This window comes from Sprattus sprattus, assembly GCF_963457725.1.
Source record: "Sprattus sprattus genome assembly, chromosome: 10".
NCBI lineage: Eukaryota > Metazoa > Chordata > Actinopteri > Clupeiformes > Clupeidae > Sprattus > Sprattus sprattus.
The window spans coordinates 24728407-24745948 of record NC_137908.1 but is presented as its reverse complement, the minus strand read 5'-3'; the positions used below and the strand labels follow the sequence as shown (position 1 = coordinate 24745948).

The 17542-nt window shown below is 41.7% G+C and overlaps 1 protein-coding gene across 1 annotated transcript; it reads left to right on the top strand.

The window, feature by feature from the left end:
• Window positions 1–1259: 1259 nt before the first annotated feature.
• Window positions 1260–16861, top strand: emp3a (epithelial membrane protein 3a (MAM blood group)). The gene is made up of 5 exons (XM_080846205.1): window positions 1260–1384; window positions 2718–2796; window positions 3785–3887; window positions 15742–15882; window positions 16177–16861. The coding sequence occupies exons 2-5, from the start codon at window positions 2719–2721 to the stop codon at window positions 16350–16352; spliced, it is 498 nt and encodes a 165-aa protein (XP_080702331.1). The 5' UTR covers window positions 1260–1384; window position 2718; the 3' UTR covers window positions 16353–16861.
• The last annotated feature ends 681 nt before the right edge of the window (window positions 16862–17542 follow it).

Sequence of the window (17542 nt, the reverse complement as noted above, 5' to 3'; positions counted from 1 at the left end):
GATTCGTGTCTAAACGAGAAACAATAACTAAAATAGACATGTGCACGCTCACCTAATACAACAACATGAAGTTATAAATCAAAATTTTAACTTGTGAATTAGGCTCCCAACTTCTTCGAACATTTCCATCTTACCTCTTTCTTCCCCTCCATAGTCCACTCCGAATGAGCGGAACCAAAACCGGAAAATGTTATTTTACTTCAGTTGAACTCTCCGATCTCGAAGTCAAGCAGTTAAAATATGTCAGTGCTCCAATTTTGTTCAAGTAGAACGTTAGACATTTAGAACGCTGTTGGCTAACAATGTTGCCACCTCTACGTAGTAACATTCGCCAAATGACGGCACAATTCCAGATTTACGCATTCAGAAATCCGATAAACTATACAATTCAGAAGTTATCTATGTGACCGAAATATGTGATCAAGCCATGGCTTTTCGATGACATCATATTGGGAGATGCAGCGACATGTGGTGGAGGCTGCTCTCTCCCACAGAATAAAAACAAAGCATAGCATACTACAGATTCATTCCAAGCCAACTTGCATTCAGATACTCAGAGACGCATAGGAAAAAAAATCTGCCATGCTAGCAAACACTGTTAATTATAGGCAGCATTCTTTGTAACTTAAACATTTGTGGCTTTTTCGTTTTTATTCTCTTAAGTCTGTGCTTTGGTACAAAGCATCTTGATAAAGAAGGCTGGAATGGAAGACGACTACAGCAACTCATTGACATTTTGCGGGTGATCTAATTACCACAAACAGCAGGAAGCTGGAATAGTCAAGAATAGACTAGAATAGTATAACAATCCTGTTAGATCACCGGCCTATGTGATCACAGATCTCACACTGAGTTTCCCCTTCAGATTTAAAACAAGCACTGAGCTGATTCTGACTCTGCAACATACCGTTGATGCTCTATAGGCCATCAATGTTAAAAACTGGCAGAACATGCAGAAAACAGTACATTTGTGGCAGATGTGCTGCTGCAAATCATACTACTATATTTCCACACATTTCCAGCACAGTTTTTACAAAACTTTTTTCCGGGCTTCATACTCATACTTTTAGGAATGGGGCTCTCTTTGGGTTTGAAGGTTACGGCTTCAGATTTGAAGGGGAGGGCAGAGGGGCGCCTGGCGGAAATGGGCGTTGAGAAACTCCCCGATACAACAAGGCCTGCATTCCTCTTGCCGTCTTTTCCCAAACCTCGGAGTAAGGGAAGAGGAGGAGGAGAAGAAGGGGGGAGGGGAGTGGCTACTGCTAGGGGGAAAAAGGGACCAGCACGGAGAGGGGGAAAGAGAGAGAGAGAGAAACAGAGGGAGTGAATGTGTTGCCTCTGAGCTGTCATTTGTTGTGCTTTGGAAGTGAAGTTGTCTGGGAAGGTAAGCAGTCTCACCTCTCTGTAGTCTGTTGTTTATAAAGTATTAGAGTGCCTCAGATGTTAACTTTAAACTTGTATCGTATAATGTAGTCTGATGAATGTCAGGATGTTTACATACAGATGCACAGATAGACACATGTATGTTTGGGCATACATTATGGGAGATGAAGGATGCAGAAATAGCTCTGAGCTTGCAATACCAATAGGATGGTATTATTCAAAATGTACTATTTACTTGCAGCTCTTTAGTCAAACGTTGCTTGCAGAATCATGGTCGGTATGCTCATCTGGCCTAAGTAGTTACATTTCTCACTTTTGAATAATATACACACAGATAAGAGAACTCATCCCACCCAATTACAAGTTACTCTAGTCCACACCAGCTACCATTTTTGTTTTAAAGGTTGAGGCCACACCTCCTTTTTGTAAAGGCTATTTAATTGAAAACAGCCAGAGAAAAACGTTGGTACACAGGCAAGCGTTCATTCTAAATGATCATTACTGAAAAGACACGCCCTGCTCTGGCTGGGCTGAAGTGTTTGGATATAGCACAGGACTGATTTTGTACTCAGTTGTGTTTACCCTTCTAACGGTGGCTCTGGGGAAGGGTGTTTGTGGAATCTTTTTGGGGCTGGGTTCTCTCGTGTGCCTCCTAATTGAGGACGTCTAAATCTTGTGCCGTGACTCTTGGCCCTCATTCACATCTCTGTGAAACAGGCACACTCAAGACACACAGACCACAGAGAGCGGAATGTGCAGTTATGAAATAATGAATGACTTAATATACTTGCGAACGGGAGTGAAAGTGGGTTTTAAGTTCATGCTCACCATCTGCGAAAAACTTTATTTGCCATTAGCTTGCTAGCCACACAAATATTTAACGAGTAAAGACTTGTGGCACACTGGATCTTGTTTGTTTGATTTGATATAGTTTCATTGACTTTGTATGCTACAGTCTTGACAGTGCTCTGATGTTCACCGCAACGAAAAAGAAAAACTGTGTCTCAAGTCTTGAATTGCAATAAACAGACCAGGAGCTTGTTTACACAATCTTGTAAAAGAAAGCTGATGTGATTCATTCTTCAGAGGCCTCTGCAGGCTGATAGCCTCAGTTAATTCCCTTGGTTGATATGGGTCATGAAGACACAGATAAACCCATAACTGCCCATGTATTGGAACTTGATGAAAGCCACTGCAAGTGTTTTCCTTCCAGATTGAGTGAGAGAGAGAGAGAGAGAGAGAGAGAGAGATGAGAAGAGAAGAGAACGAGTATCAAACCGTTTTGTTTCTGCACCGAGCTGCTACTTGGATTCATGAATTCACTGTTCTCTCAGGATGGCTCTCCTGTTGATATTTGTGGTTATGCTGCACCTGGTCACCTTGGCTATGCTGTTCATCGCCACCATGGAGAAGGTAAACCTTAATGCATTAGAGCAGGGGTGCCCAATACGACTTGTCGATCTCAGGGCCAATGAGAGTAGCTCACAGAACTCAGCAAAAAAAAAAAAAAAAAAAATCACGTTTTCAGAAAAGCAATTCATCCTATCATATAATAATATTATAATGTGCCCGCTGATTGACGTGTAGACAGGCCAGTCTGCTGGTTGCTAACAAGTTTGTTGCACCATTACCATAACAACCATAATGTATCTACCTGATCTCATAGCCTACTACAGACAAGCCCAATTGCTTTCCTTTTACCGCTGAATATGGGCAATGTAATGTGAACCTGCCACATGCAACAAAAAAAATGCCTACATGCAATGTACACATAAAGTTCATTCATTGTCTGAAAGTTTCAGTTTGAACAGTGAGTTCTAGTATGAGAGTGTGTACTGTGGGCCAAATGCCACTATCTATGTATGTATGTTAAAAGAAAATCCTAGTGTTAAAAAAAGTTACATTTCAATGTGTGGATTTTTTTATCATAAATGTAGGCTACTAAATTGTATGGGCAATGTAATGTCACTGTGTATGAAATCACATGCTGATTAGTAGCCTCTATTGTGGATGTTACTGTTGTTATTTCCAGGGTTGGTATGGAAATTAAACTCAATGGTAAATTAATTCAACTTGTCATTTAAGAGTGAAACCTAAGTGAAAAAGCCCGTATGACACTGTGTCTTCGTTTTGGTATTGTACATTTTAAAAAGACACATAATGTGCGTAGTTAGTAGATCATTCTGACCCAGACACTTAAAAGGTAGATCACCATTCATAAAAGTGTGGGCACCCCTGCATTAGAGCCTCAGAAATACAGTTACAGGGAAACAAAGCCTATACATGTTGTTATCATGCTAGCAGTTATCATTATTATTATTATTATTTATTATATACATGGCTAAATGTAGGCAAGACCTGTTCAACCTGTGTTGTCCTTCACGTCTCGTTTCTATTTCAGTCTTGGTGGGCGTGGGGAGACATTGAGACGTCAGACCTCTGGCACAACTGCATGTTTGACAATGCCACTCAGGCATGGCTCTGTTCCTCACAAGATGAGACGGGTGAGGACTGCAGGTCTACGCTGCCATACCTCCCTGTCTGTGCTGATCAGGGATGGTTTACACACAAACACATCCTGCTCAACATGAATGCAGAAAAATGAATTATTCCATCAGATATTGTTGTTGCTAACCAGGAGAATTCTTCTTCTTTTTTTTATACAGGGGATTGTGTTTGCTGTTTATCTCCTTGTGTATGGAAAGCCAAAAAAATACATCAATAAATGTGATGACTAAAAATGCACCAAAAATGCACCAAAGAAAAGCATTAGAAAAAATATATCATGCAGTTATGTGAATGGAAATGGAAAATGAGTCCTTTTTATCTACTGTTACATTTATTTACGCTTACATTAATTCCCAAATACATTTCTTCCTCCTTTTATTTTTCTATTTATTTACACATTTTTTACCGTACTATTTCCCGTACCGTATTTATTTCTTCTCGCTCCTTTTTACATTTCTTTCTCCTACATTTACATTTCTGGCTGCATTTATTTCTGTATTCATTCTTGTCTCGGTATGCAAATGAGGCGGGCTATCATTGGCCGGCGCACCGTCTCTCTCACTGGTCTCGCTAGGCCTCTGGCCTAAGTGTAGGTGAGAAACTGTATCGGAAGAGATTGATTTTGATGCAATTTGAATCACAATTTTTTTTTAATGAATCCACCGATCACTTGGAGTATGGTGGCGAGGGAGCTTCGAGGCTTCGCAGAGATGGCTGAGACCTTGACTCCAGGGGCCGTATTCACAAAGAATCTTAGGGCTAATCAAACTATCAACGCACTGTAGACCCCACATCATCCAACAGTTTATCCAGTTGCCTTTGGACAATCGCTTACACAAGATCAAAGTAAATTCCATGGCGTTCGCAGGAATGTCCAGTGACGGGACACACATTACAATAATTGCCCCATCAAAAGATGAGGACGTTTTCGTCTACCGTGGCCTGGATGTACCGATGACTCGTGCATTTCAACGGAGAGCTATCTGCAGCAGGTTTTTGAGAACTTACCTGGGGTGACAGTGGCTATTGGTCCTGGGACCAGTAGGCTTTCGCTTAGGCTACGTTTCACGTTCGTTTCGCTTTGATCAATTAAGATTGGAGGGCTTGAAGGGCCGTATGTGCTGATATTTGAAGTGGTCAAGGGCTGGAAATATAATAGCCTAACAGTTTGCTGGGTGCTTTAATTATAACTGCCTTGATTACATGCAATTGCCATATTTTATATTGATCGCTTAACGTGCAAAGTGTTATTCCCGTTGGATGCACAAACTTGTCATCATGCGTGTGCATTCTGCTAACTGCACTGTCCATAACTATTTAATATGACTTAATTTGAAGCCTAGGTTATTCTCTTATTTTCAGTTGATATAGTGGGATTGTTAGAGGGACGTCACGAATGAGTTTTTAATGAGAGAGCCTGTCAACAACCAATCACCGTCCTCACCCCTTCTAAACTCGTGCATGAGAATCAACGTCATCCATAGCAACGGTGCTTTTATCTTAAGCTTAGGAGTTTGTATTATCCTTAGTATGAGTAGGTCTCAGAGTCGTTGTGAATCACTTTTAAGAAATTACTCCTACATAAAATGTTTTAGCGCGAGTTAGGAGCACTCTTAGTGGTAAGATAAAAAGCTTTGTGAATACGGCCCCAGATTTCTTACCCTGCTCGCTCGCAACAATACGCCATACTCAAACGAAGATGCCCGCTACCTGTTGTGCTGTGGGATGTAGCAACAAAATAGGGGACCCGAACGTCTCATTTTATAGCTCATTTACGTCTCATTTTATAGCTTTGGGGCCGTATTCACAAAGAATCTTAGGGCTAAAAGTAGCTCATAAGTGGCGAATTTAGGAGAAACTCCTAAAAATAACGGGCGTGTCAGTCTTAAATTTAGGACTCCTATTTTTTTATCCTTAAAATATTTTATCCCTAAAAGTAGCACCTAAGTCTAGGACAGCTTAAAACTCCTCATGAGGACTCCTAAGTCACTAAGACCTATTCACAAAAAGTCTTGAAATGGCTGAAGCCAGACGTAACGTGTTGGAGACAATGAACGACTCTGAATTGTTGAGAAGATATCGTTTAAACCGTGAAGGCATCAACATTTTACTAGAATAAGTGCGGGATGCAATCACGTCTCCAACTAACCGAAACAACCCAATCAGTCCGGAAGTTAAATGTTTGATAACATTAAGATTTTTGGCTACGGGGAAAATGCAACTTGCCATCGATGGATCACACATTAAAATAATTGCTCCATCCAGAGATGAGGAAGTCTTTGTAAACCGCAAAAAGGTACATTCAATTAATACACAGATAGTGTTTGATCCAAATTTCACAATCATGGATATTGTTGCGAAGTGGCCTGGATCTACTCACGATTCGTGCATTTTAATGGAGAGCGGTCTGCGCCAGCTTTTTGAGCGGCACCATGTACCTGCTGGATGCCACTTGTTGGGTGACAGTGGCTATCCATGCAAGACATGGCTTTTGACACCCTTCCTCAATCCACAACCGGGAGCACAGTTGAACTACAACATGCAAGTATACGCATGAGGCCTATTTTGGTGACACCTGTAGCCTGTTTGGTGATACCTGTAGCCGCGACGGCTCTTTTAAAGTCCACTCCGCAATTTCCATCCTACATTGTGACTGGAACGCATACCACCGCTTCTCGCAGTCATCGACAGAGCGACACACGGCAGGGAATGAAGCATTTATGTTAACACATATGTCCTCCCATGCCTCACGCATAGTTTGCAGGGTGCTTTAATTATTACTTCTTTGAATTCATGCAATTTCCGTGTTTTTTTCGGCAATTTCTCTTTCTCTTAACGTGCAAAGCGTCATTCTCGTTGGATGCACAAACTTGTCATCATGCGTTTGCATTCTGCTAAGTGCACTGTCCATAACTATTTAATATGACTTCATTTGAAGCCTAGGTTATTCTCTTATTTTCTGTTGATTTAGTGGGATCGTTAGGGGGATGTTAGGACTGAGTTTTGAATGAGAGCGCCTGTCAGCAACCAATCACCGTGCGCACCGCTTCTAAACTCGTGCATGAGAATTGACGTCATCCATAGCAACGGAGTTTTTATCTTAAGCTTAGGAGTTGGTATTATCCTTAGTATGAGTAGGTCTCAGAGGCGTTGTGAATCACTTTTAAGAAATTACTCCTACGTAAAATGTTTTAGCGCGTGTTAGGACCACTCCTAGTGGTAAGATAAAAGGCTTTGTGAATACGGCCCTTGGTGTATAGTACTTTCATTGTAGATGCACGACAGTTCATTTCCACGAGGGATCAATAAAGAGACTATCGATCAACTCTTTGAGAAAGTTAAAGAGCTGCACACATTGCCTTAGAGTTATTACAATCCTCACGTTATGTGTGGCCTGATTTCATGGGTTTGGGTGACAAATCCAGCGATTTTTTTTCTCACTTGTCATTAGGGGGAATATTGTGTTGACAAAGCTCTGCAAAAGCTATATATCACGTCCTGCAGTTCACGTTACAACCGAGCTGACGAGAGCGGACAAGGATCTCAACTGCTGATGTGCACTGGTTAACTTGCTTAGCTTCTGTTAGCTAAACTAACGGTGCACTGTTTAACTTGGTTAGCTTCCGTTAGCTAAACTAACTGTGCACTGCTTAGCTTCCGTTAGCTAAACTAACTGAACCATGGCAAACAAAACGATAAACCTCATACGTGTAAAGTTGAGGTTGACACCTTGGGTATGATCAGTGTGTGTGAAGGTGATATGTGTGTGTGAAGGTGACTAACGTGAGTTAGCTGGTCAGCTTGCATAGCTTTGGTTATATTATAAGAATACAGATAGGGGAGAGTGGGGTAAGCAGCTCGACCAATGAGCGAGACAGTGCGCCGGCCAATGATAGCCCACCTCATTTGCATACCGAGACAAGAATGAATGCAGAAATAAATGCAGCCAGAAATGTAAATGAAGGAGAAAGAAATGTAAAAAGGCGCGAGAAGAAATAAATACGGTACGGGAAATAGTATGGTAAAAAATGTGTAAATAAATAGAAAAATAAAAGGAGGAAGAAATGTATTTGGGAATTAATGTAAGCGTAAATAAATGTAACAGTAAATAAAAAGGACTAATTTTCCATTTCCATTCACATAACTGCATGATATATTTTTTCTAATGCTTTTCTTTGGTGCATTTTTAGTCATTTTATTTATTTATTACTCACATTTTTACATATGTATTTATTTTTAATTATGTCATTTTTGGCTTTCCATACTCTTGCAGTAACTGTAGGAGCCTAAATGCAGTCTGATTAAGTGTTAATGGTTTTACTTTTAAAAGGAAATAAGTTCATTATTAAGATTAATAAAGATTGTATAATTTCATGATTTAAATATGTTAAAATGCATTGATATGACTGGTAAAGTTAAGACAGGAGTTTTATATGATCTTGATGCTTACTGTAAAGGACTTTTATTTTGACATGTGTCGAGGGGGAAAAGATTGAAACAAAGAAAGTACAATTGGAGCGAAATAGTTTTTTAACCTCTCTCGATTTAGCGATCTCTTTATACGTAGATATGATACATAGAAAGAGAGACCTAATCAGAGCGTCAAGCTAACGTTTCATATAGGAACCAAGGAACCTACATTAGTCAAAAAACTTGCTTTCACGGATTATTGGATTCAGAAGTGGACGTGAGGGACTTCCATCATGGGTTCACAGGAAGAAAAACGCACGGTAAAACTGACGGAAAAAGGTATGGAGGAACAGGAATCTAGACACATGCAGGCACGCAAGAATAAGCTATGCCAGATAACTACCATGACTAGGCACATTGAAGAACTAATGGCGGATGACATGAACGTCGGCATTGTTAAAAATAAGCTGCGTGTTGAACTCAGTAATTTACAGCAGGAATTGCACGTTTTAAATCACAATTTGCAGCAATATATGAGTGAGGAGGAGTTCTCCGAGAATCAACACAATTGGTTTGAGCCTACGCAAGCAACGGCCAATGATTTCTTTTGGAGATGTGAAGAGTGGATGAAGGATGTTATGGAGCGTGCTGAGCAGGCAGAGGAAAGTGCAAGAGTGAGACGTGATGTGTCTGTGTACTCCCAGGCTTCCAGTAAACGTTCTAAAAAGTCAAGCATTAGATCAAGACCAAGCATTATTTCAAGGGCCTCAATTAAAATTAAAACAGAAATTGAGTGTGCTTCATTAGGTGCTAAGGCAGCAGCTTTAATGGAGAAACTGGCGATAGAAGAGGAGGAAGCTTAGTTAGAGGCAGAGCAAAAGAGAAAAGAAGCTGCCATAAGGGCTAAAATGAAAATGCACGAAATTAAAACAGCAATAGCAGAGTCAGATGCAAAGTTGGAAGTTTTGCAAAAATATGAGGATGCACATGATGATGTGAGCATTTGTGAATCTGATATTCCAGAAAATGAAGGAGTAGCGAAAAATACTTTGAGGCCACCACAGCATTCCACGCCTGCACAGAATCATTCACAATTTGTTTCACAATTTAATCACAACTTGTCAGCAGGAACAAAAAGAGTGTCAACAAATGCAAATAGGGATGGCAATGATGGAGAAGTGCTTGATAGTTTGTGCAGGCCCATATCGCAACAAGCCAATGTGACAGAGTGTCTAATGAAGAATCACAAGGCATCTTTACTTCCTGATCTCACTATTAACACGTTCAAGGGCGACCCACTGGAATATAAATCCTTTATCAGATCCATTGAACATGGAATTGAAAGTCGCACTGAGGATGACCGTGATCGTTTACAGTTTTTGCTGCAGTACACAAGTGGACTGCCACATGAGTTGGTTAAGAGTTGCATTCATATGCCATCTTTGACAGGCTATGCCAAAGCAAAGCAAATGTTAAAGCAATATTTTGGTGATGATTACAAGATTGCAGAGGCATACATAAAGGAAGCCATGGACTGGGAGACAATCAAGCCAGAAGATGGCGCTGCACTACAGTCCTTCTCACTGTTTCTAACAGGTTGCTCCAACACAATGGAAGATGTTACCTACATGGAAGATTTAGACAATGCAGCTAGCATAAGGGCATTAGCTAATAAGCTACCATACAGACTCAAAGAATCCTGGAGAAAGTTTGCCTGCGACCTGAAAGAAAAGACAAAGAAAAGAGTGAGGTTTAAGGACTTTGTTGAATTTGTTAACAAGCAAGTCAAGCACGTATTGCACCCTCTGTATGGAAACATAAAGGAAAACGTCTCTAACACAAAAGGTTCAGTCCGACAGAGGGCAAAATCGCAACATACGGGAAGGCCTGCAGCCAAAAGGGTTTTCACAACATCCATTGCCTCATCAGTGGAAAATAAAGATCAGAAGAAAAATGAGAACTCAACATCAGACAGAACAAAGGCTGTCTCAGTGGATGTCAACAGCAAACCATGTCTTTACTGCAATGGAGAACATCATAGACTCATAGCCTGTAGAGGATTCAAGAGCAAGCCACATAAGAAAAAACTTGAGTTTTTAAGAAGAAAAGGACTGTGCTTTGCATTTTTGAAACATGGCCATATGATTGTCAACTGTCAAGAGAAGGCTCAGTGTCAAGAATGTTCCCGTTCACATCCTACCTTGTTGCACATTGCATTCAAAAACTCAAAGGGAGAAGCAGCAAAAGAAATGAATGATCAGCAATCCGTAAGTAACTCTCATGCTAAGAAGTCAGAAACATGTGGTGTCACCGGAGCCGGTAAAGAAGATTGTTTTCTTTCAATCATTGCATTACAGGTCAAGGCACAAAAATGAACCAAGATAGTGACAACGTACGCGTTTTTGGATTCAGGAAGCTCTGCTACCTTTGCTACAGAGTCACTAATAAATCAGTTGAACATGAATGGACGCCACACACGCATCTCATTGCGAACAATGGGACATGAGTCGTTGGTGAACACACGCATTGTGACAGGACTTGAAATCAGTAGCCTGGAAGGTTACCAGTTTATTGAGCTTCCAGAAGTGTTCACTCAGAAGACCATTCCTGTGATTAAGGATAATATCCCATGCCAAGAGGATGTCATCAGTTGGCCTCACATGAAGCATGTGAAACTTCCCGCTGCTGAAGCAAAAGTTGGACTATTGATAGGAGCTAATGTTCCCAAAGCAATGGAGCCACTTCAAGTGGTGAGTAGTGTGGATGACGGACCGTATGCCATCAAGACAGCATTAGGGTGGACAGTAAATGGACCTCTTAAAGGAGGAAATGATGGCCTGAGGTCTGATAGACCGGCAGCGGTTACAGCAAACCGAATCTCAGTAGCTAGGCTAGAAGAGCTTTGGCATCAGCAATTTAAGCTGGACTTTCCTGATGCAGGGCAAAATGAAGACATTAAAATGTCAAAGGAAGACCACCAGTTCATTGACATGGTGTCTCAGTCATCACAATTGAAAGATGGTCATTACAGTATTTGCCTTCCACTGAGAAACAAATCTCTGTGCATGCCAAACAATAGATCAGTGGCAGAGCAACGTGCATTGAATTTAAAGAAGAGATTTTTTTAAGGATGCAGATTATTATGCAGAGTATGTTGCATTCATGGAAGATGTTGTCAAGAAAGGCTTTGCAGTGAAGATAGACAGTGCTGAATGTGAACCAGCTGAAGGAAGAACATGGTATCTGCCACACCACGGAGTCAGACATCCAGTCAAGCAAAAGTTGCGCATTGTCTTTGATTGTGCAGCAAGCTTTGGAGGAACATCACTAAATCAGCAGCTCCTACAAGGGCCAGATCTGACAAGTTCGCTAGTCGGGGTCCTCACAAGGTTCAGACAAGAAACCATTGCCATTATGGCTGATGTGGAAACCATGTTTCATCAAGTTGGAGTCAAAGACGAAGACACAGATCTACTCAGATTTCTCTGGTGGCCTGAAGGGAACTACGAGAAAGAGCTTGCCGAATTCAAGATGCAGGTGCACATCTTTGGTGAAACATCTTCACCAAGTGTGGCAACCTATGCTCTGCAGAAAATAATGTGCAACTGAATTTGAAAATGAATTCGGACAAGAAGCCGCTACAACGGTAAGGAAGAACTGCTACGTGGATGACTGCCTTAAGTCAACAGCTGATGAAGACACAGCCGTCAGCTTATGCATCAACTTAAGAAGCATGTTGGCAAGAGGTGGGTTTCGGCTAACCAAATGGTCAAGTAATAGCAGGAAAGCACTCAACTCACAGAAAGGCCCGGGAGATAGCCCACCTGAGCACTGAAGGTCTGGGGAGGACCTGTCCCCCAGAGCCAACAGCGCCCCATGCAGGAATCGAACCCATGACCTTCTTGCTGAGAGGCGACAGTGCAAGCACCAGAGGCGGCAGTGCAAGCACCTGAGCCACCGTGTCACACGTGTCACATATTGACTCATGAAGTTCCAATTCAAGCTCCTTCTTCAACAGCTTGTCCATCTTGACTGCAACTGAGGCTGGTCCTTGCAGAATGCTGCAAGATTTATGCCGGCAGAAATACAGCTGGGATGAAAGCTTACCAGAAGATGTCATTAAAAAATGGACAAAGTGGACATCAGACATCAACAGTTAAAGGAGTTTGGCGTTGACAGATGCATCAAGAGAGAGGAGTTTGGTGCACCAGCCTTCGCTCAGCTACACCATTTCGCTGATGCGAGTGAAGACGCCTATGGAACAGCAAGCTACCTTGTGCTACGCTCTTCAGCAGGAGAAACTCAATCCACTCTCATGATGGCAAAGGCACGGGTGGCACCCTTGAAATCTCCAACCATTCCTAGGATGGAGTTAACTGCAGCCTCAGTTGCAGTCAAGATGGACAAGCTGTTGAAGAAGGAGCTTGAATTGGAACTTCACAAGTCAATATGTGACACGGTGGCTCAGGTGCTTGCACTGCCGCCTCTGGTGCTTGCACTGCCGCCTCACAGCAAGAAGGTCATGGGTACGATTCCCACATGGGGCGCTGTTGGTCCTGGGGGGTAGGTTCTCCCCAGGCCTTCAGTGCTCAGGTATCTCCCGGGCCTTTCTGTGTGGAGTTTGCATGTTCTCCCCGTGTACACAAGGGGTTTCCTCCCCTAAGAACCCCAACAGAAAAACATGCAGAAGAACTGAAATCCGTTCCTGACCAATACGGATCACTTGACTTGGTCCCCTGGCGCCTAACAGCTGCCCACTGCTCCTGGGGTTCTGGAGGAAGGACAGTCCAGGATGGGTGAAATGCGGAGGAAAAATTCACTGCGACCTCAGGCCTACGTGTGCGTGTTTGTGTTTGTGTGTGTCCTGATCGCCACTGTACGTGTGTGTTACTGTGTGTCGTTTGTGCAAATAAAAACTGACTACAGTCAGCCTTGTTTTTTTAATATATTGGACAGATAGCACAGTTGTGCTGAAATACTTGAATAGTGAAAGTACCAGATTCAAGACTTTTGTTGCTAATAGAGTGTCAGCCATTATGGAACACTCTGAAACTTCACAATGGAGGTATGTCAATACCAGCCTGAATCCAGCGGATCACGTCTCCCGAGGTCAGTCTGTAGAAGCATTTTTGAAATGTGAGAGCTGGCTTTCATGACCGAGTTTCTTGCTCTGCGGTGAAGACCAGTGGCCGAAGAATCCAGATCCGGAAAAGATAAAGGTGGATGATCCAGAGGTCAAAAGAGTTCAATCACATGCCATTCAGATGCGAGAGCACAAAACTCTACAAAACGGGATTACAAAACGGGATTATGAGAGTGGGTGGCAGATTGAGCCGTGCGGCAATGCCAGATGACTCAAAGCAGCAGGCCATCCTGCCCAAGAACTCACACATTACAGAGCTTGTTCTTAGACACATTCATGATGGTACAGCACATGCAGGAAGAAATCATTCAACTGCGGCAGAGATTCTGGATCCCAGGAGCAAATGGAGCCATTAGAAGAATCTTGTCAAAGTGCATCACCTGTAAGAAGCTTCATGGCACAGCTGGCAATCAACTCATGGCAGACCTATCAAAATGCAGGGTTATGCCTGACGATCCTCCATTCACAAGAGTTGGCATCGACTACTTCGGCCCGTTTCTGGTAAAAAAGGGAAGAGGACACGTAAAAAGGTACGGTGTAATCTTTACTTGTCTTGCCATTTGAGAGGTGCATTTGGAAGTAGCGTCGTCTCTTGACACTGATGCATGCCTGAATGCAATTAGAAGATTCCTAGCCAGAAGAGGACAGGTCAGAGAGATGTATTCAGATAATGGGACAAATTTCAGAGCAGCCGACAATGAGATGAAGAAAATGATAAGTGAGTGGAACACCAGCATGATTGAAAAACACTTGCAACAAAGGGGCATACAGTGGCACTTCAACCCTCCAACAGGCTCTCACCACGGAGGAACCTGGGAGCGGCTTGTCCGCTCTGTAAGAAAAACCCTGAATGTCACAGTAAAGGAACAGCTTATGGATGAAGAGAGTCTTCACACCCTTCTGTTTGAAGCTGAGGCCATCATAAATAGTAGGCCCATAACAAAAGAATCTTCTGACATGAATGACTTAGAGGCCTTAACCCCTAATCATCTTTTGTTAATGAAAGTCAAACCTGAACTGCCTCCAGGAGTGTTCAATAAGGATGATCAGTACGCAAACCGAAGATGGAAGCAAGTCCAGTACCTCACGGACATATTCTGGAAGTGCTGGTGCAGAGAGTACCTCACACAGCTCCAAGAACGTCAACGATGGACAACACCTCAAAGGAACTTCTGCGTCGGTGACGTAGTACTGATTGTGGACGACACCTCGCCAAGAAAATCCTGGCCACTTGGAAAGATCTTAGAGACTTTTCCTGACCGGAAAGGATTCGTTCGGCAAGTGAAGGTCAAGGCCCGAGCCAATTAACTTTTGCGCCCAGTAACAAAGCTGTGCCTGCTGCAAGAGTCTGAAGAGAATTAATTGACTTTTCTGTGAATATAGTTATGGTTTGAAACTAAAGTGTTGTAAAGTCTTGATTAAGTTTAACTAAAAGCAAGATGATATGTGAATTAGTGTATCATTAGGCTCCAGTTTAAGTTTTGAGTAATTGTTTCAATGGCATTGGTAACAATTAGGGGCCGGAATGTAGGAGCCTAAATGCAGTCTGATTAAGTGTTAATGATTTTACTTTAAAAAGGAAATAAGTTAATTATTAAGATTAATATGTTTTATAATTTCATGATTTAAATATGTTAAAATGCATTGATATGAGTGGTAAAGTTAAGACAGGAGTTTTATTTGATCTTGATGCTTACTGTAAAGTACTTTTATTTTGACATGTGTCGAGGGGGAAAAGATTGAAACAAAGAAAGTAAGATTGGAGTGAAATAGTTTTTTGACCTCTCTCGATTTAGCGATCTCTTTATACGTAGATATTTTATGTTCTTTGTGGATAACCTCGTTTATGTCTGTAATGTTGAGTTCAAGAAAGTAAACAGTTAAATGAAGGAAGTGGACTCGTGGAATGATTTGGAATTGATACATAGAAAGAGAGACCTAATCAGAGCGTCAAGCTAACGTTTCATATAGGAACCAAGGAACCTACAGTAACTTTTTCCCCTTTTTTATGAATAAACTCAATGAATATGGTATTACATAAAAAATAAATGTTTACACATGTAAGCCAGGCTCTGGGAAAAAGTTGTAACCCTTTAGATTCCTTTTGATACGTTTGTGTCACACCTATCCTTTTACTTTACTTTATATTGATAAAATAAGTTAAAAAAAAAAACACACTGTGATTTTTTTTATGTCTGTACTCTAAGAATCATTAAATCAATTTGCTGAATATAATGTAAACAAGTCATTCTTAGTTTTCCATAGCTTTTCAACATGTTCCTGTGCTCTTCCTCCAGATTGGCTTCAGGCCGTCCAGGCTCTGATGATCCTTGGAGTGGTCGTCTCCTCCATCTCCTTCCTGGTGTTCCTGGGTCAGCTCTTCACCATGTCCAAAGGAGGCCTTTTTTACCTGACAGGCTTGTGCCAGATTGTTGCAGGTACTGGGAAATAATCACTTGCCATATTTAGAACCCTTTGCTTTTTTTCAAATTGCAGCCTTATGCTAAAATCTTTTGAATTTGTTTTCACTTCATGTGGTCATTATAAGGGAATTGCGAGTAGGTTGATGATTGAAAATTAAATTAGCATAAGGCTGCTACATAACAGAATGTGAAAAAGTGAAAGGCTTCGAATACTGTCTGAAGGCACTCTATATTGTTGTTTCCACGTGTTTCATTCTTGTAGTTTTTATAGTCTGCAACTGTCCCTTCATCTGGGTCTCCTTTTTAAAGGTCTGTCAGTGTTTGCTGCCGCTGTGATCTACACGTTTCAGCATCAGGAGATACTTCAGGACACCCGTGAGGTTGTGCTGGGCCACTTCGGCTTCTGTTTCATCATGGCCTGGGCATGTGTGCCCCTGCTGATGCTGAGCGGGATGCTGTATGTCCATCTGAGGAAACGGGCTTGACCAGCAACCCCGTAACTGCTATACTAGTTAATTGGGATGGGGTCAGTTTAGGGTCATTGAATTCCGGAATGAAGTCAAGCTGCAGTTATTGTTAGCACCTTGCTTACTCACAGATTGCACAGGCAGAATGTGGAGCGAAATGTTGATGCTGTTCCTTTCAAATTACGTCATTATTGTAGGCCAAGAGGCACCAAAACCAACACAGTGGACCTCTGTGAACAGGATTAACATATTTCATGCCCAACAAAGATGTTTGGCTTCCTTGTGATCTTTCATTGTGCAGATGTAAAGTACATTTTAAGACTACCCTTCAGAAACTGTTTAAAGAATATGTCTATTATGTTTTTAAAGTTTTTTGATAGAAACATTCCAAAGTCCTCCTAGTTGAAACCAACGTTTGTTTACTATCACTCTTCTGCCTTTGTACACGAAGGTTCCAATTATACAACTTGTATTATGACTACTAATGACAGCACTTATACCTTTATATATTTTCTAATAAACATGAATTAAATTAAATTGGTTGACTGTATTTCTTCCTTCTTTTGTACCATACTGCCAGGGTACCTGCTTAGCAGGACTACATTGAGAAGATACAGGTGGTGCACCAGTGGCTGACATGTCTATATCACATAGTTCGTACACAAGGAAATAAGGCTGTCCATACAAGTATGCAAATAATTATTGGGAAGGCATGTGATGTTTGCACATAAATACCTCAGAGGGCATACATACTGCCAGGGTACCTGCTTGGCAGTTCAACATTGACACGCTACAGGTGCGTGCACCAGTGGCTGACATGTCTATATCACATAGTTCATACACAAGTATGCAAATGAATTCTTAGGAAGGCATGTGATGTGTGCATATAATACCTCAGAAGGCACAAACACACACACGCACACAAACACACACACAACTCTCACTGTCTCTCTCTTTCCTTCTCTTTCTTAAATAAATACAACCCCCTACACACAAAAAGACAAACTCACACAAACACAGAGATCCTTCCTAATCCTGACTTGTCATTCACAATGTAATTAGCATCTTAAAATTTGTAAACACTTAAAACCAGAGCGGGCGACCGGCCAATGCCATAGTGCCACAAGGGGACGCTTCAGAGTCTGTTTTGTGACTGTTCAATGTCACCGGCATGGCTTCCGTGACCGGTGAATGCCTCTGGTAGTCTG